The 22158-nt window shown below is 41.4% G+C and overlaps 1 protein-coding gene across 2 annotated transcripts; it reads right to left on the bottom strand.

Annotated features, from left to right (window-relative positions):
* Positions 1-1538: 1538 nt before the first annotated feature.
* LOC146713425 (NXPE family member 3-like) lies at positions 1539-22158 on the bottom strand. Of its 2 annotated transcripts, XM_085447711.1 has the most exons (6): positions 21906-22158; positions 7580-8038; positions 6009-6298; positions 5528-5598; positions 3343-3549; positions 1544-3251 (listed from the first exon to the last, which is right to left on the bottom strand). In XM_085447711.1, exons 1-6 carry the CDS (start codon positions 22149-22151, stop codon positions 2647-2649), a joined length of 1878 nt encoding a protein of 625 aa, XP_085303837.1. In that variant the 5' UTR covers positions 22152-22158; the 3' UTR covers positions 1544-2646. The 2 variants fall into 2 exon arrangements, with proteins under 2 accessions (XP_085303845.1, XP_085303837.1); XM_085447719.1 differs by lacking the exon at positions 7580-8038 and having other exon boundaries at positions 1539-3251.

Raw genomic sequence — 22158 nt, forward strand, 5'->3', positions numbered from 1 at the left:
TGCACTCAATCTACAGCAGGCGGTGCTGGACCAAGGCCAGGAAGATCATGAAGGACCTCAGCCATCCCAACAACAGACTGTTCTCTCTGTTGAGGTCAGGAAAGCGATTCCGCTCCCTGAAGACCAACACAGAGAGACTGAGGAGGAGCTTCTTCCCGCAGGCGATACGGTCTCTCAATCACACCACCACACAGTACTGACCCACACATATGGTTCTTACACACACACTGGACTTTCTGGACTTTGGTTTTGCACAACACTGGTCACTATATTCTTCATTTCCGGTTAATACTTGTACAGCTGCTGTTATTGTGTATATATTTATTTATATTTAGATTTCTTCATACATTCTTATATAGTTCTATATTGTGTATTGTGTATTTTGTTGTACAGTTATTTTATTTTCAACTTTAATTTATATATTTATCTTTATCTTATTCTTCCCAGTTAAATTTACCCTTCATTCTAATTTGTGTTGTACAGTTATTTCATTTTTAACCTTAATTTATATTTTATTCCTTCCTAGTTAAATTTACCCTTTTTAATTTTTCATATTTATTTCCTATCTTATTCATAGCCTTTCCTTTTTTGTTTTCTTTAGGTCACGAGCAGTTGTCCAAGCATTTCACTACATATTGTACTGTGTATGACTGTGTACGTGACAAATAAAATTTGAATTTGAATTTGAATTTGAAAATCACATTTAGAGAAAGCATAATATTTCAGGTTCTTCCCATCTTAGGAACACACTAGAACATGTCAGCTTTGCTGGTTGTTTTTCATTTTTAACCCCTCATGTTACTATTTTATGTTTGGTATAATAACTAAAAAGTAAAACTGGCTTTTTTAAATGGGTTTTGATTTAATATTATGAATATTGAAAGAAACAGAAAATATAAAAGGGATAGCAGAATTTTTGAATTGTAAATATAAAAGCACTAATAGAAAAAAAGCCCCAATTGAAGTCTAAGAGAATGCAAGAGTTAACATCACATTGGAACTGTGAAAACTGGAGTAATGTCTTCATAAACTGCACTGTGAAGAGTGAAGTAGATAGATTAGATGAGAATCGAATATGTTTATAAATGGAGTACTGAAACACATCTATTGGAGATTATGTGTCGGAATTTCAGGGGACCACGCCTCCAAACACGCTCCTTCCGTTTGTCATCTATATAGGTTCCCCCAGTTCTGCAAGCTGTTCATTCTTGTTTATGTGCCGCACCCTCCCTCCTTGTTCTCAATTCTTTAACTTCTTACAGTTTTTTCTGATTGCTTAAGCACATTTTTTGTAACTATTGGCTAATTTTGCAAAACTCTTCACACAAATAAGAAAACCTGTCACCCAATAATCAAAACATTGTAGTTCTCTTGCAAAAGCAAACACAGCTAGATTAACTCTTCACACCTTCGTAAAAATGGTGTTTCCGTATCAAACAGTACACACAAGCCATCATCTACTAAGCACACAATGCGCCAACTGCACACTGATGGTATGAATACAAAACACATCTGGCTTTTGCTTTCTCTGTGCACAAGGTAGGCTATGTCAGTTTGAGCTCATACTTCTGTCATAGATCCATAAGCATAGAGGGATCCAAACTTCAAGTACTGGTGTTTATTCAAACACATCAAAACAAACACAAGTGTTTATTTCCAAGTATAGGATTATTTGCAATCGCCATAATGACTATATGGGTTACTTGGTCTGCAGTGAACATGCTTCCTCTGCCCCCAGCATCTGGTCACCTAGCAATTCTGTAAAGTAACAATTTCAGTATTTTTACATCAATGGTATTGGTGTGTTTCTCATTGGCATATGGCAGTGCTACAAATCTTTGTGCGAAGTGACTGTACTAACCGATTCTCATTTCAAGATGTCCTTATGGTGCTTGCTACAGTGTAGCGGCTCGAGTTAGGCTGGACCCGTTGGCCAGCTACCCTCAGGGTCATTCCACGGTTGATTACATGGTCCACTATTGTAGCTCTGATGTCATCAGCAATTCTATTTCTTACTCTTCCTACCCTTCCTCTCCCCCCTCCTCATCTTCCTCTCCCCCCTCCTCGTTTTCCTCTTGCTCCTGCTTGTCCTTGTCATCCTCTTCATCCTACTTCTTCACCTCCACGTCCTCTTCCTCGGCCTCCTCTACTTCTCACTCTTTCTGCTCCCTCCATTGTACTCCGCACACACAGCTTACCTGTATTATAGTGCTTAGGCTGATTGCAAAGTGAACTAATTATCTAAAAAAGTTTTCACATGTGAAAGTGTGCCAGACAGTTGGCGAATTAGTGTTAATGATAGCCATACATGTGTATACTTTTGCTAGGAGTGTGTTGGAAATTTGGTAATTGAGTGTTGTGCAGTGAATTGTGCCTACAGTTTTGCAAAGTGTGCGTTACAAAATTGCAAACTGAGTGCAAAGCAGTTTTTGTGCTTTTAGTTTTGCAAACTCAGTGAGTGGTTTTGCTATAAGTCTGAATAGTTTTAGAGATTGTGCTACAGGAATCACAGTTAGGGTTTAAGCATTCAGAAAAAACTGTAACACTTATTTAGTGCATGGGGATCTGCCAGGCCCGGGAGCCATCGCCAAACCACTTCAAGGTCTTCCCGAAACCGCAGCTCAATTCATGTCCTAGCATTCACCTTTACCCACTAAATGCTTTCAAACCTAAAATGAGGAAGTCGGCCCAACTAGTGAATCCGCCCTTTGGCGGACATATGTATGACAAGAAAACATTAATCATGTTCTTGATAATTGGAGGTTGTGGGTGCATGCTGTGTGGCAGGTGGTGGGCCAGAACCATCTCCCAGGCATCCACCAGATGGACATTCAATCCTTTGAATATAGCCTTGAGTGCCTTTAGCCGCTGAAAAGTGTACCAGTCGCTGTGGACAAATGCACCAAGACTTGTATAAGGTTTGGGGTTTCCAGTCCGAATGACAACCACTGTGCCTGGAGCCCTGGACAGTAGCCGTACCACTGCACTGCGGATGGACATCAGTCGACGGATGTAGAACCCAACAGGGAAAGTGTCAAAGTGTGCCCAGATGCCAAAAACTACTACAGTGTTAGTGCCTCCAAGCACATTGTCCAGCTCATTGGCAATATAATGCAGCTCCATGGATGGGACACTGAAAGTACGTAGAGGAGGACCATGGGCGCGGAACATCACAAAGATGTTATTTGCATAGTCCAGGGCCATTAAAGGTCCGACTGATTTGTGGCTATGAAGGTTAAACTCCTTTAGATCTAAAAGAATTCCAAAGGGAATAAGTTAAACTACATAAATAAAATAGTGTAAATAAAATATTGTTGTTTGCCAGATTTGCAGAGCAGCTACCTGGTAGTGCTGCATTAAGGTACTCAAACCACTGCCTCATTGTGGAGTCTCCATACATATGGACCAGCTTTCCTTTCAGACACCGAGTGATGGCTGAGGAAGTGTTGAACTGATGAACGGTGGTCCCATCTAGTGCTCGCCACACACCCTGGTAGTAATAGCCAGACGGTTCAGACTCCACACTACTGCTGTTCACCTCTAACTGACCTGGTAAGCAGTAAAACAGACAATTGTCTGTGTTTTTTACTTAATATGAAAAAGAAACAAACAAAGTCTATTCTTAACCTGTTTGTAGCAATAAAACTTGCAATAAAACAGCTGGTTAACCAGCTGGGATTCTGGGCACGACGCACAGCAGCGGCGCACGTCGGCCCAAATTCCCGGCCAATAGAATCGGGCCATTATGCGCTCCAGAGTTTTCTCACAACCCAAATGCCCTGCCATGGGGTTCGAATGAGCCGCCTGAAAAATTGTTTCCCGGCGGCTTTGCGACACCAACAACTGGGTGCGGATCTCATTAGTGTGAGTGTCGCGGCTCACTCGATAAAGCCGATCGTTCCGCAATTGGAAATGAGGGTAAGTCCGCGCAGCGTCAGGGCGCACCAAGCGACCATCAATATCTATCACTTGGTCATAGGCTGAGCATAGGGTGTCGTCCCGAGACTGCTCTAGTGGAAAATCTTCAGTGGGGTGCATAACGGGAGGCAGTGGGGCTTCTGTAGAAGTCCCGTCCACCTCCTCCCCCCCAGAGTCGGTGTCAGTCGACCCCACATCACTGCTCAGCGCCGCGCAAACATCACACGAATTTACAGACCGCGATCGCATCCCCGCGTACTGCCCCAATAAGCTGTGGAACCAATCCGTGCCCAAAATAAGGGGATGCGACAGGCGCGGGCTAACTGCCACCTTAACTCTATGCGTTTTGGCCCTGAATTTCAACAACAGCACTTGTGACACAGGACCCACACACACACATGTTATGCTTAGTGTCTTTTTATTTTGACAATAATCTGCGTTTTTTTTGGCACCCGCCTTGAACGCAGCCACTCCGTCTCTCTGCCAGCATCATCTGCTCCATCTCACTGTGGGAACAAAAAAAGACATCTCCCTCATTAAAGCAGTCCTGTACACCTGTTGCCTCCCCGCTCACTGTGTCACCCCTCCTCTGCAGCAGGCCAACAAACCACACCCCCGCCACGACTTTTATCATATCCCATATGCCTTCTCATAGGGTTATATGGGCGGGCTGCCTGGAAAATCATTTCCCGGCAGCTTTTTGGCAACAAGTCGGTGTGTTGGTATTCTGTGTGAGTGTCTGGACTCATTCAATACAGTCTATCTCTAATCAGTAGAGAATGTGTAAATGTCAGTTCTGTGTCAGGGTTCCACCTATTTCACATACGACGGTCAATACTACAAGGAGAATTATGGGTGCACGATGGCTTCCCCAATTTCACCCATTGCAGTCAATTTGTTAATGGTGAGTGAGAAAGAGAGCTCTGCTGTCCTACACTGGAACACCATAAAATCATTGGTTCAGGTATCCATCTGTTCTCTCCTGCTTATTCTTTTCAGGGTCCTGGGGGGGCTGGAGCCTATTCCAGTTAGGTCGAGAGGCAGGGTATACCCTCGACTTGTCGCCAGTCTGTCACAGGGCTAACACATGGAGACGAACAACCATTTGCACCCAGATTCACCCTGGACTGTGGTCAGAAGCCGCAGTACCCGGAAAGAACCAATGCAAACATGGGGAGAACATGCAAAGTCCAGACAGAAAGGCCACAGCCAGGTGTTGGAATCGAACTCAGGACCTTTTTACCTTCTTGCTAATCATCGCACCACCATGCTGCCTCGTTCAGGCATGTTGGTGAAAATCAACTCTCAAGACTTACCACGAAACACTGATCACATTTACTCAGTGGAACAATACATCATGTTCACCAAGGAAAAAGGTGGCAGGTTAGCCTTCTTGTGAGACTTCCACGAGTAATGAGGGACATTTAAAAGTTGATGTGTACCATAAACTAACGAATACAAATACGTATTTAAAGTTTGACCATTGGAGCACAAACTGTGTGTCATCGCACTAAGACACAGAGCGAAAACCATCCCCACAGAGAGGCCAGGGAAGATATAGAGATGGAGATTAAGATATAGATGTTAGCAGTAAGATTTGTATTTTTACCTTTCTGCTTTGGAAAAACAGTGACATTGGCAGGACCTGAAGCTGGAATGGAGACTTTCATGTTTACGCCGCTGAGGAAAGTACACACAATAAAATCTTTTCAAAAAAATTGGAAAATATTAAAATGATTTTTAAACTAGAGAGACGTATTAAATACTGTCAATCAAATTCAAATTTTTATCATTGTCATATTTAGGTAACAATGGTACACAACTACTGACAATGAAAATTTTAGGCTCAGTAGGCAGCAAAAATAGCTCGAGTTATAAACTACCAATCATTGAGCTTCAGACAAGATTGAGAAAATATGGAACATTTTTCCAGGTAGCAAGCTACATAATTCCCTCTCTAGCAAATATTAAAAAGTGAGGGAATTTATTTCATGTGTTTTGAAAGCATTTGCAGAGTAGCACTTATTTTCCCTTGTATTAATTTTTAATTTTAGTAACTCTAAAAATTGAACACCACAGGTAATGCTCACCTCTGAAAAAGCTTCTCCATGGTTGTCAGGCTTTCTTTATATCCTCCATTGTAGTTGCTGATCCTGGTGTCACAACTCATATTTTCTGGCTTATAGCAGAACCATGGCTCACCTGTACGTAAATCTGTGTAGTTGCACACAGGCTGGGTTGGACGTAAACATACGTTACAGGTGGTTGTTCTAGTGAGCAAGCTCGAGCGGAACTGACTCTTGAAGTAGATCCTGTCGGGTTCTTCTATGTTCACCCTGCGCAGCTCTGTGACTGCCTCACTGGGATGAACCAGTGTCACCTGGTAGGACAATTAATCAAAGTTTGGAAATTTGGGTCTCACAGAAGTATATATAACATGTATCTGGCACATGGAACTGTTAAATATTATTAAGCAAGACAGAACTTCATTGTGCTACAGTAAATGTGAAGTTGTTGATATAAATAGTCCCTGCAGGCCAGGATAGGTCTGAACCTTTGATCTGGCACCAGGAAGCGCTGCGTCTCCTGATGTGTCACCTCTTATTCCTGTGACCATTAGCTTTCTTTACTCTGAGGCTTCCCACATCCTGGGGAGACCGCACGTCCATGAATCCACACACAACCTGAGCCACTTGCACACACCTGTGGGTCCTGTGCGCCTTGACCCTGAAGGTGAGCTCGAGCCTATTTCCCATTCCAGATGAGTTCAAGCCTCTCATATCTTTTGAGCCTGAGACTGTCCACCTCCACTGCTCATCATCTGCCAAGGTTCCAATGCCACATAATTTCCTTAGGGATTAAGTAAGTATCTTACTTATGTGAAGGGATTCTGTCTTGCCTCCTCCATCATTGAGTTGTTGTATTGTAAAATCCCCCCCTGCCCAGGAGAAGGCTTAACACTAACCAACAGGACATAGCGCTGGTAGACAAACTGAAGAAGAAGGCCGTAGTGATAGATGTAGCGATTCCGAATGACAGCCACATCAGGAAGGAATATGAGAAGCTGGAGAAATACCAAGGGCTCAGAGCTCAGAGAACAGCTTGAGAAGATGTGGAGGGGGAAGGTAACAGTGGTTCCTGTGGTAAGTGGAGCACTAGGTGCAGGGAACAGCTAAGATACTGTCTACAATAAGAATGTTTGGCATTGGTGCTTTAGCACAGCATTAAGTATGTAGTCATTAAGTGTCCCTCAAAGCTAAGTGCCTCATTATCCAGTTAAATATTGCTACTACAGAAATATTAGTCATCACAGAGTGATGTGCTATTTTCTTAATCACTTATCTTTGCTCATACACTTATTTTATTCTCTAGCTATCAACATAAAGAATGGCCCTTGACCACTAAGATACACACATTTTATTTTATTTTATTTTTAGTTTTTATTTCTATTTTATTATTGCTAGTCTTATTGTTTTTTGTTATTATTTTTTTCTTTTTATTTCATTATCATTTCAGTTGATGCAACAATAAACTTCACGAATATGGGATAAATTAAGCATTCCGATCTTAAATCTGCTAGCAACTACAAATACATAGATAAACTCTTAGTGACTCCAGCAACAACTCCAGTAACAATAAAAATTAAAAGTTTTATCATCACCTCAACCTGTGCGCTTCCTTCCCAGAGTAAAGAGAATACAGCAGAGTAGGAACCATTGAGATGATCCACCACTTGTCCTGCAACACCAGCACCAAGGGTGGGGTTGTGCAGCCGGGCAAGTAAGACGTCTCCCCCATACTTCTTTGGACGGCCCATGAAGTCATATATTTTGATCAGGGCCTCCAGTTTATCCCCTATTTGCCACTGTCCCTCTCTCTTCCTGGGGAGAATGGTGAAGGTGCTGTGGGCTGGATCACTGCTGCTATTCATAAAAAGAGGTGATGGTAAAGATGGGGTTTCAGGCCAAGCAAAGGACTCCAGCAGAAGTTGTTCTTCAAGAGTCTCCTCAGGGGACAGTGGTTTTAACTTGCAGAAGTTGTAATGTATGTCAACAGGTTGAGTTACAATGGCAGGTCTTGGGTAAGGGATGATGTAGGTGGTGTTTATTTTCTTCTGAAACTGTAAAAGGGAGAGAGCATGGCAGTTATATAAACGCTTCAAACAAAAGAAGTCTGTGTTTAGTTTTAAACACAACATAATGAATGATTCCTCTGGACGTGACATTTCCTGCTTTCACTATCTTACTTGCAATGTATAATGCATGTCAGCTGAATTTCCCAAAGGAACCCACCCGAGGGCTTAATAAAGTTTTATCTAATCTAATCGAGCTCTTTATTCAATACAGTGATTGAATTATTAAATTACTACTTGTAATATATTGTGATGGAAATTTCTTTTACGCTTATATATTGATCACATGTTCTGACAATATATATATATATACATATACATATACATATATATACATATATATATACACATATATATATATATATATACATATACATATATATATACATACACATATATATATACATATATATATATGTATATATATATATATATATACATATATATATATATACATATATATATATATACATATATATACATATATATATATACATATATACACATATATATATATATACATATATACACATATATATATATATACATATATACACATATATATATATATACATATATACATATATATATACATATATATATATATATATATATATATATATATATATATATATATATATATATATATATATATATATATATATATATATATATATACACACACACACACACACACACACAATACAGCCTTGGCCAGCCGCTTGAGGAGGTACACCAGAGAGATAGAAGGCAGGAGAATAAACCAGCTGTTCTCCACAGAACCAGCAAAGGTGTACTCTCAGTGGCAAGGGAACAATAAGAGAACAGCACCACCAAGGCTGGAGACGGAGCAATACTGGAAGAGCATATGGGAGAAGGATGCAACCCATAACGGCAATGCTCAGTGGCTAGAGGATCTGAGGGCAGACCACAGCGACCTCCCTGAACAGGGTCCAGTAACCATCACAGTGGCAGATATCCAAGAAAGGGTCTCCAGTATGAAGAGTTGGACAGCACCAGGGCCCGACATGGTTCACGCCTACTGGCTGAAGAAGCTGACTGCACTCCACGAGCGTCTGGCAGCACAAATGAACCAGCTGCTAGTTAACGAGAGACACCCGGAATGGCTAACTGAAGGCCGGACGGTCCTGATCCCCAAGGACCCCAAGAAGGGACCGGTCCCCTCCAACTACCGACCAATAACCTGCCTCAGTACTACATGGAAGCTCCTGTCAGGCATCATATCGGCTAAGATGAACAGGCACATGGGTCAATACATGAGCGGGACACAGAAAGGAATTGGCAAAAATACCAGAGGCGCAAAACACCAGCTACTGGTAGACAGAACAATCAGCCGAGACTGCAAGACCAGACTGACCAACCTGTGCACTGCCTGGATTGATTACAAGAAGGCCTATGACTCAATGCCCCACAGCTGGATACTGGAATGCCTAGAATTGTACAAGATCAATGGGACCCTAAGAGCCTTCATCAGGAACTCAATGGGGATGTGGCGTACAACACTAGAGGCCAACTCCAAGCCCATAGCACAAGTCACCATCAAGTGCGGGATCTACCAAGGAGATGCTCTGTCCCCACTGCTGTTCTGCATAGGCCTGAACCCCCTCAGTGAGATCATTAACAAGACTGGCTACGGATACCGACTACGGAACGGAGCAGTTGTCAGCCACCTCCTGTACATGGATGACATCAAGCTGTATGCCAAGAGTGAACGAGACATCGATTCACTGATCCACACTACCAGGCTATACAGCAATGACATTGGAATGTCGTTCGGACTGGAGAAGTGTAGTCAGATGGTAACAAAGAGAGGGAAGGTAGTCAGAACTGAGGGGATTGAACTACCAGAAGGCAACATTGCAGACATAGAGGACAGTTACAAGTACTTGGGGATCCCGCAGGCGAATGGGAACCATGAAGAGGCCACTAGAAAAACTGCAACCACCAAGTACCTGCAGAGGGTCAGGCAAGTCCTGAGGAGTCAGCTGAATGGTAAGAACAAGATCCGGGCCATCAACACGTACGCCCTGCCCATGATCAGGTACCCTGCTGGGGTAATAGGCTGGCCAAAGGAGGAGATAGAAGCCACTGACATAAAGACAAGAAAGCTCCTTACCATGCATGGAGGGTTTCACCCCAAGTCCAGCACCCTGAGGCTGTACGCTAAGCGGAAGGAAGGGGGCCGGGGACTGGTGAGTGTCAGCACCACAGTCCAGGATGAGACAACGAACATCCAAGAATACATTGGGAAGATGGCCCCAACTGACCGAGTGCTCAGTGAATACCTCAGGCAGCAGAAACCCAAGAAAGAGGAGGGAGACGAGGAACCATCATGGAAGGACAGGCCCCTGCACGGTATGTACCACCGGCAGATAGAGGAGGTGGCTGATATCCAGAAATCCTACCAGTGGCTGGACAAAGCTGGACTGAAAGACAGCACAGAGGCACTAATCATGGCAGCACAAGAACAAGCTCTGAGCACAAGATCCATAGAGGCTGGGGTCTATCACACCAGGCAAGACCCCAGGTGCAGGCTGTGTAAAGATGCCCCAGAGACAATCCAGCACATAACAGCAGGGTGCAAGATGCTTGCAGGCAAGGCATACATGGAACGCCATAACCAAGTGGCCCGCATAGTGTACAGGAACATCTGTGCCGAGTATAACCTGGAAGTCCCGAGGTCAAAATGGGAGATGCCCCCAAGGGTGGTGGAGAATGACCGAGCTAAGATCCTGTGGGACTTCCAGATACAGACGGACAAAATGGTGGTGGCTAACCAACCGGACATAGTGGTGGTAGACAAACAGAAGAAGACGGCCGTAGTGATCGATGTAGCGGTTCCGAATGACAGCAATATCAGGAAGAAGGAACACGAGAAGCTGGAGAAATACCAAGGGCTCAGAGAAGAGCTCGAGAGGATGTGGAGGGTGAAGGTAACGGTGGTCCCCGTGGTAATCGGAGCACTAGGTGCGGTGACTCCCAAGCTAGGCGAGTGGCTCCAGCAGATCCCGGGAACAACATCGGAGATCTCTGTCCAGAAGAGCGCAGTCCTGGGAACAGCTAAGATACTGCGCAGGACCCTCAAGCTCCCAGGCCTCTGGTAGAGGACCCGAGCTTGAAGGAGCGTGCTGGGTGTTTTATATATATATATATATATATATATATATATATATATAAAAAAAAACACCCAGCACGCCCCTGCGGGCGGTTTATCCTTCAAGCTCTTGGGGTCCTTGGGGATCAGGACCGTCCAGCCTTCAGTTAGCCATTCCGGGTGTCTCTCGTTAACTAGCAGCTGGTTCATTTGTGCTGCCAGACGCTCGTGGAGTGCAGTCAGCTTCTTCAGCCAGTAGGCGTGAACCATGTCGGGCCCTGGTGCTGTCCAACTCTTCATACTGGAGACCCTTTCTTGGATATCTGCCACTGTGATGGTTACTGGACCCTGTTCAGGGAGGTCGCTGTGGTCTGCCCTCAGATCCTCTAGCCACTGAGCATTGCCGTTATGGGTTGCATCCTTCTCCCATATGCTCTTCCAGTATTGCTCCGTCTCCAGCCTTGGTGGTGCTGTTCTCTTATTGTTCCCTTGCCACTGAGAGTACACCTTTGCTGGTTCTGTGGAGAACAGCTGGTTTATTCTCCTGCCTTCTATCTCTCTGGTGTACCTCCTCAAGTGGCTGGCCAAGGCTGTGAGTCTTTGCTTGGCAGTTTCCAAGGCCTCAGGTATGGACAGCTTGCTGTATTTCTTAGGCACCTTATTTGTCGCACCTTTCTGCAACTCCGTTAGTTGGCTAACCTCCCTCCGTGCTACTTTGATCTTGCCCTCTAGCCTCCTTCTCCATGGAGGGTACTGCCCCTTGTCGCTGTTCAACTTGTAGCCAAGCATCTCACTGATCACTGTTGCCGTATTGTAGATGAGCTTGTTAGTGTCGGTAATCGTGGTTGTAGGTATTGCCCGTAGTGCTGCATTAACATCATCTAGCAGACCTTCTGAGGGTACTTCACGTAATCTTGGTAACCGGCTACGGGGGATCCAGGTTTCAAGCTTGGCCATGATCCTATTTTTCAGGTCAGTTCCTCTCGCACTCAACGATCCTTCTCCTATCGCACTTGGGGCTATGTACCCAATCACGGGTGATGATATCTCCCCCCTGACCTGGCGTCCTGACTCCTCCTTGCCGTAGCATTTGTGTTGTACCTCGTCAATCTCTAGCTGTGAGAGCAGTCCCTTCTTTCGAATGTTGGAACACTGAGCTACTAGTTGTTTCGCCGTCATTGTGGATGTTGGGTATCGAAGAATCCATAGGTCCCTCATCCTATTCATGTAGCCCCTTCCGCCAGGGTTACTTGCGTAGTAGCATTCCAACAACGCCCTGTTTTCGTCTCTTGCCCACCGATGCCTTCTTGTTCCAGTAGCCCACTTTTCGTCAGGGTGCCCTGGTTCCTCAACACCTGACGCGGACCTTGTTGATCCGGGCGACGTCCGAGCCGGCATGCCTTCATATTTATCTGTCTCGCTCATGTCTGCGGTAGGCTTGCTTAGCATAGGGGGTCTAGCCTTAGGACCCTTACTGGATACAGACGCCCCAGGCAGGAATCGAACTTATATTATATTACTGTGGTTCTGTTTTAGGGTTTTGTTCGCAGGTTTTGTGTTCTCATGTTTTGTGTGGGTTTAGTTTTGTGTCTAGTCTGCGTCCTTGTGTAGTGATCTCTTGTTTCCTGTTTTATTGTGAAGGTCTGCGTCTCATGTGAGTGTGTTCAATTTTACCTCCCTTGTCCCATCTCGTTAATTACTTCCAGCTGTGTCCACCACCTGTGTGTAATCTCCCTGTGTTTCTCTGGGTGTATTTAAGTCGTGTCTTCTGTCATTGTAGTCACTGTAGTCACATTTTAGGCTGTGTATCTACCATGTTCTGTTCGTGTGTTCTCCCTGCTGTCTATCGTCCTTCATGTTCGTGTTCTGGTTCGTGTTTAGTGGTTTAGTTGTTCTCAGTTTAGATAGTCTGCCGTTCTGTTTGCCATTTTTCTATTTGTGTTTTGTGTTCAATAAACCACCTTCACACCTTTTCAAGTGCCTGCGATTGGATCCTCCTTTATCATCTCCACACGGCTCACTCCACTCGCCTTGACAATAATATGTTTTTTGTACTTTATTCCACATTTTTTATGTGTGTATATGCATATGCCCATATACGCATATAGATATGCATGCACGTACATGCATGTGCATGCATGCACGTACGTGTGATGTGTATGAGCTCTCGTCGGTGTGGCCATCTTACGACGCACCAGGATGTGTAAATGGGGGCCGGATAGTTAGTGAGTCTGTAGGCGTCCTACCAGGTGGTCTGGGTGAAAACTATTTTTCGTTGTATGTATGATAGGTCAAAAAAGTACATTTAAAAAGGGGGGAGGGGGGAAAAAAGAGTGGTTTTCCTGAGAGTGAACCGATTTAAAAAGGTGGAAGAGCAGTTGGGGGAGGAAGAAAAAGAGATATTTGTAACCAACGTGACATCATGAGATTTAAGAGAAACAAAACAATAAACAAAATGACTAGCCATAAAGATCATGGGGCCCTCTGTTTTATGAAATATTTTCACCATTTTCACCATTATTACTGTTTTACTTCATCATAAAAGTACCACGTATTTAGTTGCATCACTTTGACATTTCAGAAAATACAGATGTCTGGAAAAAATTATTTGTCAAAATTATCCAAGAAGACTACTAGTATCATACATTTGGATAATTTTTAAAATAAAATACCAGAGCATGTCATTCTGAATTCATTGTAAAACAGCATATTCAGTATATAAACAGCATTTCTTGTTAATAGTCATAGTTGTTTTACCTGACAATATTATTTATTTATTATTATTCATCTAAACACATTCAACCTAAAACCGTTTTCTAGAATGTTTCACGGCACTGGGTCTGTGTTTTTGATTTAAATTGTTTTCTTTGAATAATTGTTTTCTGTTTGTGTTGTATTTAGTTTCGGGTTTGCTGTTCTGTTTCTGTGTCTCCCCTGTGATCCTGTTGTCGTCTCGCTAGTGAAGGTTTTGTTCTGTAGTCTTTTTATATCATTATTTCTCTCTGTGTTGTATGCTTGTCTTTGTTCTCGGTCACTACACCTCTGTGTTCCAGTTATTTTTGTCTCTGTACTTCATGTTTCCTCTGTTCCCAAGTCTTCCATGTTTCCACGTCTCAGTGTCTAGTCTGCGTCTTTATGAATGTCATGCTTTCTGTTTTATTTTGATAGTCACTGTCCCATGTGCAGTGTATCTAGTTTTGCTTTCCCCTTGTCTCACTATAGCTGTGTCCCAATCCAGCGACCGCACGCTCCGTAGTACGTAGTTGGGCTTCATTTCTGTACTGAGCAGTCATTATTAAGATTAGTTAGTAAATAACAATTAGCTTATGTTGTTCATGAAACTAAAGTCATCTCACTTTGGTAATGTAAATATAATATGGCCAATATTAAAGTTATTATTAGATTATTATGATATATTACAGCAGTGAGTTTGAACTCTGTCAAATACTGAGCTTAAAAAAAGATTCAAGTTATCACCTTATCACCTATCACCTTAAATCTTCACTCAAAGAAAAGTATCTTTGACAGTGTATATATAGATGTATTATATATAAGAGACAAATATTGTTCATTTAATATGTTGGCATTACTAAATTTGGCTCAATGCTTACATATATGTAAGCATATATGTATTATATATAAGAGACAAATATTGTTCATTTAATATGTTGGCATTACTAAATTTGGCTCAATGCTTACATATATGTGTAAAAAGGAAACGTACGAGCTGTGATAACCGTTTCTGATAAAATGAAGAGTAGACTGATATATTAAATATTCCTTTATTGGGTGAGAAAATCAGACCATGTCATAACTGCTTTAAGTCATACAGAATAGATATCAGAGCCTTAAACAGGCTGACTTCTGCTAAATGGGTCAAACTGGGCAGAAGGTATACAAACACATAACATCCTCATAGAATATCATGTAACACCATAATAATGGATTGCATTTATATAGCGCTTTTCGAGACCCTCAAAGCACTTTACAATTCCAGTATTCATTCACTCTCAACACACTTTAAAGTCCGTTTGGCTCGACACCACCGAACAGAGGCAGCAATATAACATAGCTAACATTAACAGTGCAGTGAATCCTGCTTGTGCCGTGATATTCAGGACTGCAAACCGAGCAGCATCACTGACTTTCAGCCTGTTGTGTTTGTGGATATATGACTGACTTTAATTATCCATAAAATCATCACATTCTCTGTAAGATTAAGGTTAACTAGTAAACAGCGTATATTTTAAAGTAAAGGCTTTAAAACCAAGTTAACGCTGAAAGTACAAACATCGTTAATGTCACATAACTTTGCCGACATGTGGCCAACAGTAATGTCTTAATGTTCTTCATTATTAAACATTAGCACATAAATAAGTGACATAATATTCAGTACTTACTTTTAAAAATTGATCCTAAATTCAACTGGAAGCCAGTATTAGGAGGCCAGAACTGGAGTAATATGCTCAAATTTTCTTTTAACAGTTAAAAACGGTGCAGCAGCATTCTACACCAGTTGCAGGACTAACATAGCACCCTGGCCAACCCCTATTAAAAGGGAGTTGCCTGAGGTTATAAAGCATGGATGACAGTTTCCAAGTCACGCCTGAAAAGAAAAGGCTTAACCTTCAACAGACGTCTGAGGTGATAGAATGAAGATTTCACCACCCCATTAACATGACCATCGAAACTACCGGTAAGTGCAGAATCGATTTTTACCGCAAGATATGTAACCAAGCTCTTCAGGTAATGAGTGAGAGCAGCAAAGTCAACTTCTGGGGTACCAGAGGGACAACTGGAACCGAATAAAATTGCTTCCTTTTTACGTTCATTAAAATTTTAAAAATTTATAGTCATCCATGATCTAACATCACTAAGACAATCAAGCAGGAGTCCAATCGAGGAGCTATCAGAGTGACTAAAAGGTAGATAAAGCTGGCAATCAGGAGCATATAGACGAAATGAAATTTTGAAGATCGCACCTAGTGGCAGGAGATACAATGAAAACAGTAATGGCCCAAGAATAGATCCCTGTGGTACACCACATGGCAGAGGGGCTACAGAGGATGAAGCCGAACCTAATATAACACAAAAGCTCCTGTTAGAGAGATATGATTTTATTATTTTAAGCTGGAAATTTCTACACAACACTGTAGTCAGGAGATCAGTAGGTCATGATCCACTGTGTCATATCCAGCAAAACAAGCAATACATGTTTACCACAGTATGTTGCTAACAAAATGTCATTTATAACCCTTATAAGGGTTGTCTTCATGCTGTGAAATGGCTTAAAGCCAGCCTGAAGAGCTTCTGGGATTTGAAAATCGTTTAGATAGTCAATCAGATGAGTGTGAGCAATCTTTTGCAGGATCTTACTCAGAAAAGGAAGCTTAGAGATGGGTCTGAAGTTTGTCATAATTGAAGTGTCTGAGCCTGGTTTCTTAAGTAAAAGATGGACACTGCATTCTTAAACTCCTTTGGTACTTGACCAGACAAGAGGCTGGTATTGATTAAGAGCTTCCAGAGAGAAGTGCAGCCCGTCATTTTTCACATCATCTAGTCTTTATGGACAATGTTGCTGACTCTAGTCGAGTAAAACCAGTTAGCCAAGGACTGGTCTTGCGTTTACACTGTAAAAAGTCCAGATAAACGAGTAATCCATCTGAGGTGGACGACTCAGACGACGGGACAAAAGTTGGTCAAACAGTGTAGAAAAATGCTCGGCAGTATCTGAGCCGAAGGCACGACAGTGTGGGACAGGTGCAACCTGTTTAATCACAGGACTAAGAGGAACAATGTCAAATAAAATGGGCATATGGTCAGAGAATACAGTATCCTCGACATGTAAGTTACAGACACATAACTCATATGATAGCACAGTCCAATGTGTGACCTTGTTCTTGAGTGGCACCCTTAACAGATTGAACAAGATTAAAAGAGTTCACTAAGTCCATTAAGTCCTTAGCCAGGGGCTTCCCTGGGCAAAGCCGTGAATCCAGGATCTGGTCATACCGTGATGCACAGTAAGCAAGAAAGCCAGAAAACTCAGGAAAAAAAAAATATTTTTCTTATTATATCTAGGAGGATAGTGAACTATCCTTCATTTGATATTTCTTGTGCTTTGGGATGTAGCTGTAATGAATGTATGGAAAACCTACTACAAATCCATTAATTCATTTATTATATTACACTTGTTGAAGTGAATCACACAGATTAACAATCTGATGAACATGTTGAAAAGCAGTTTTGGGGTTCAGTATCTTGCAAGAGGATACTTGCAGACTGGAGCAGGCAGGGCTCGAACAACCAAACTTGGTATCCAAAAATTGTACTCAAGTAAGAGTAGCATTACTTTAAAATAGTCTTGAAGGAAGATGTCTCAACTATAGAAAATGGTTGGTTGGCCTCACATCAAACGTAAGCAGAAGCTTGTCAAACGTTGCTTGTGTTATCCACCTAGAGCCAGTAAAAGAATCTGTAAGTTTTGCAAAACGACTTTCGTTTTCTGTGGCTGTCCATTAATTCTGTATACATCCTCATTTTGTTGGAGTGAACCCCTCTGTTTGCAGAAAAAAAAAAGAGCATGAAATGACATGTGACTAAGCAATGTCTATACAGTTTAAAAAAATAAAAAACAATGTTCCCATATTCTTAACCCTCCTGTCATGCTGTCATGTTCAACTATTTGGGGTGGGTGATGAACACGACCGGAGGGTTAAACTAGCACAAAAAAAAAACATTTTTCACCACCAAATTAGTTAAGTGGGCCGTTCAGTGAGTGGATACCAACTCATTTCCTATGGCAGTCACTTTTGTCCAGAAACACCACAGGTGTAACAATGTTGATTAAAACACTCAAAATTCAATGAACAAGGTGATCATCACTTCAAGTGCATGTTCAAGTGCATAGTGTGGAGGATATCATTAGGCATCAGGTGTAAAACACAATATTTATCAGTGCTTTAAGTTGTGTTGACCCAAAGACGACAGGAAGGGAAGAGAAACAAAGTCGTGCCTGCATTACATGTGTTTGTGCTAAAAAGAAAAAAACAAATTCCAGATAAAGTTCAAAACAAGAACGTACGAAAGGCTTAGCAGTGCTAGTCAATAGATTCTCCTTCAAAAAAAAATGTTTAGCTTTTCTTATTTATAAACTTCTACACCTTATAACTGTACTTCTCTGAAGCAAGAGTAAGGACAAAAAGTCACTTGTGGAGAAAAGAAAAATATTAAAACGGCTTAATTACTAATGTAGTTTCTAGGAGAAAGGGAGTGATTCTGGATATGCGCATTTTTTTTAAATCATCTCATTTCTAATATGGGCAAAGCCTAAGACTGTGATTCTATAACCCACGGGTGTCAAGCTCCAGTCCTCGAGGGCCAGTGTCCTGAAACTATTAAAATTGTCCTCACCGCGACAGACCAAATAAAATTATTAGGTCATTAGCAAGACTCTAAAGTACTTGACTGCATGCTGAAGTGGCAATTCAGCCATTTAATTCATGTGTGTTGGATTATGGACACATCAAAAAGTTGCAGTACACCGACTCTCAAGGAATCAAGCTCGACACAGCGGCTGTAAGACTGACATCCACTTAACCACAGCTAAAAAAAAATTTAGAGCAAACTTACCGCAAAATGTTTCCTCAGGTTAGATGTTGAGTTTTTGTACGCTGAAATGTCACTTTGCTCTGGCTCACACAGAAGACATCGCATTATATAGCTGTCCTTTTGTACTCCTTTAAAGCGAAACATGCTTTGCATATGCGGCCAAGGGTGTTTGTCCTGTTCAGTGTTAGCGGAGACGGTTGCTTCTGCCATTTTTTTATGTGTTTCTTCTATCCATCTTTGTAAGTTTGAAAGGCTTGGGCTGCTCGGCCCGCCATTTTATATCTGGTCATGTGACTGCATGGCTACGTCTGATTGGTGAAAGAGTTACCGGTAGCTCCAGTGGTGGCATGATCCATTGAAATCAATTATTTTTTAAAAAGTAACAAGTCAAATAAAATAAGACTTTTTATGCTAATCTCAATGTTTTCTCCCGCACTACAACCCACAGTAACTAATCCATGCCCTTCTTTTGTGGACTATAACCCCCTTTATGTTGTTTGGTTATGCTGCTACTGGATGACTGCCAATAAAGGTTCATTTGGTTTGGCCCCTTAAACACACACAAATTTTCCAAACCTGAAGTCTTATCCATATTTCTGAGGTCGTTTCACTGATAACAGTCAGCTGTTACTAGACCTGAGAGTAGAAATCAGTAAAGATGGCAAACCTTTCGCTGTCCTGTTAATCACCAGTAGCTCCCTATGGCCTATCTACCACTTAACCTTTTAATTTGATGAAAGCTTTGTCTAGACTTCACCAAGAACAGGATGGAAACTGGATCAATTTAACAGTATGCAAACAGATTTTTTTTGCTTAATGCTTAGTCTGGAAATAGATTTTAGTCAAAATTCATAAAACAAATGGTTTATTCATTTGTAAATTCTCTGTTATTTATTTTATTACAGTTTTAAAGCTAAAGTAGCCTACTTATAATTAGAATTTTGTGACGCCCACAAGTGTATGGTCACAATTGTAATTTTTTTGTGAATAATTTTTGATGTAAAAGACCTGATTTTATGGTGGTATTGCACTTTTCATTTAGAGTTATGGACAATGTAATTGCGTGGCATTGCCACAAGGGGGAGATAGAGGCGAGTGCGATAGGCCGTTGCAACGCTTCTCTGCCTCAGACGAGGAAGAGCCTGCAGTGCCAACCGCCAATATAACTGTAAGAAAGAAAGAAAGAATGAAAGAAAGAAAGAAAGAAAGAAGAGCCTGCAGACCGAACGCATCTGATGTCTCCTGTCTCTGCTTTTCTGTTAAAAAACAGGTCAGTAGTTCAAGTTTGCTCACTGCAATGTACATATAAACCAAGAAAACCTTTTTCTGTCTTAGTTTAAAGACCGCGAATTTGTGAGAGAGTGTGTTTTCACCGATTGAGAGAAAGCTAACTATACCGCCATTTGTAATGGCAGCCGCCATTTCACTCGTAGTCTAAATAGGCAGCTGGTTTTATTACCTGTTTTATTTTGTGACAAACGCAGCTCTTAAGACGCTTCTTTTATCCTGGCATTATTGGAAGTTACAGTTGATTAGGACCTACCCAGTTCTTATATGTCAAATGTAAATAGTCTGATGTATACTGTTTGTGGATGATTGTGAACTGTTTGTGAGCAATGGAAGAATATTTTTGTTTATTTGTTACAAATGTAATATATTGTTTGAATCTGTTGAAGTATAAGGAATGTATAATGGTATATAAGCAGGTTAATTGCAGTGTTAGTGATGCTGCACAGAAATGTTTTTGATGCTGAACAGCAGTAGAATTGGTTACAGATTTACTGTAAAGGACACTCATATACAATGATTATTTTCTAAGTTTATTCTTGCGAGAGTGCAAGGTAACCAAAAGGGTTTGAGCTATGGACCTAATTGAATGTGTTTGTGTTGTTAAAAGAGAAAGGTGTGCATCTAAATGAAAAGAAAAGGGCGTTGTTAAATTCTGTTAATATATCAGACGAGGAAGAGCCTGCAGACCAAACGCAACTGATGTCTCCTGTCTCTGCTTTTCTGTTAAAAAAACAGTTTAAAAACAGACCCCATCGAAGGCCTGTAACAATTTCATTAATCCCAGGTAAGACTCCATATGTTTAGAGCTGCTAGGTGTAAAGTTCATTAAACTGTCTGTTTGGTATTAATGAATATAATTATAAAATTAAAGAAGATATTCAATTTAGTTATGTAATTTTAGTCACATTTCACATTGAATCGCTTTATTTATTTACATCTATTGTTAATATTGGCCTGTGACCTCTGTTATAAAGCTTAACCTCCTAGGACCTGGCGTCCACATATGTGGACATCACATTTTGGGTTATTTAGACCAAAATACTCAATTTTGCTCTACAAGGGCCTCATATCCACTTACGAGGACATTATACTGCTACTGTTCTATCGAAATTTTAAACGAATATCCTCATTTGTGGCTCTCATTTTTCTAAGAAACAAAAATTAGATAAAAAAAAATCTGGTGTTTGTTTTTACATTCATCAGGTCCCAATCAGCCCAAATATCAAAGAATAATTAAAAATGCATGCCGTGGAAGAGTTCGGGTCTTAGGAGGTTAAACATGTTCTGCAGCTTTTTAAAGCAACACACGCAGCTGCATTGGTGGAAGTATGTTGCTTCAGGTGGGCAGAAGGTCAAAACAACAACTCGCTAACCAGGCTACCTGATCACTCCATGATTTTAACCAAATTTGAGCACTTTTTGTGTCTAGAACTTCAGGATACTGTTGGTGAGTAAGGTAAATAAATCATACATGGGCATATGGTTCATATCACTTGGTAGGCTTGCCTGTTGGATTCCTGCCGTAAGAGTCCAGGTTTTTCAAACTCAGTCACGCTGACTGATTACATTTGCCACAGTGAAGCCTCCAATTCCCCCAAAGCCCAACCTCAAATGTTATTTTTATAAATTTGCATTCAGATCTAAGTGATTTTACAAAACAGTTTTTATAATAGCCCATTTAAAACAGAAGTAAAAGTATAGCAACTGTAAATTCTGTAAATTTGCTAAATCTCAGTTACAGTTATTAGACAACACAGTACTGAATACTGGCCTCATTAGCCATGCAGTGCAACTCTGATCAACAGATCAACAAAACTGATAAAAGAGAGGCTAACTCACCATTTCAAAGTTAATGAAGAAATTAAATAACAAGGAAACAGAAACTCTGGCAGATATCATCCTGGCAAATGTAATGATAATGATGAAACGGTAAAAATCCTCTCGTTTTGGTCCCTCAGAAATGTTTAAACAGGCAATTTGTAAGGCATAAATCTCTCGAAATAAGTTGCAGCTACAGAGAGTTATTCTCTCTGTTAGGGAGCAACGGGTCTCTTCTGCCCACTGATGTCGTCGCCAATCAATCATCCGCTTG

This window comes from Copadichromis virginalis, linkage group LG3 (genome assembly GCF_057382275.1).
Source record: "Copadichromis virginalis isolate Kocher_CV1m ecotype Utaka linkage group LG3, C_Virginalis_male_GT1.1, whole genome shotgun sequence".
Classification (NCBI taxonomy): domain Eukaryota; kingdom Metazoa; phylum Chordata; class Actinopteri; order Cichliformes; family Cichlidae; genus Copadichromis; species Copadichromis virginalis.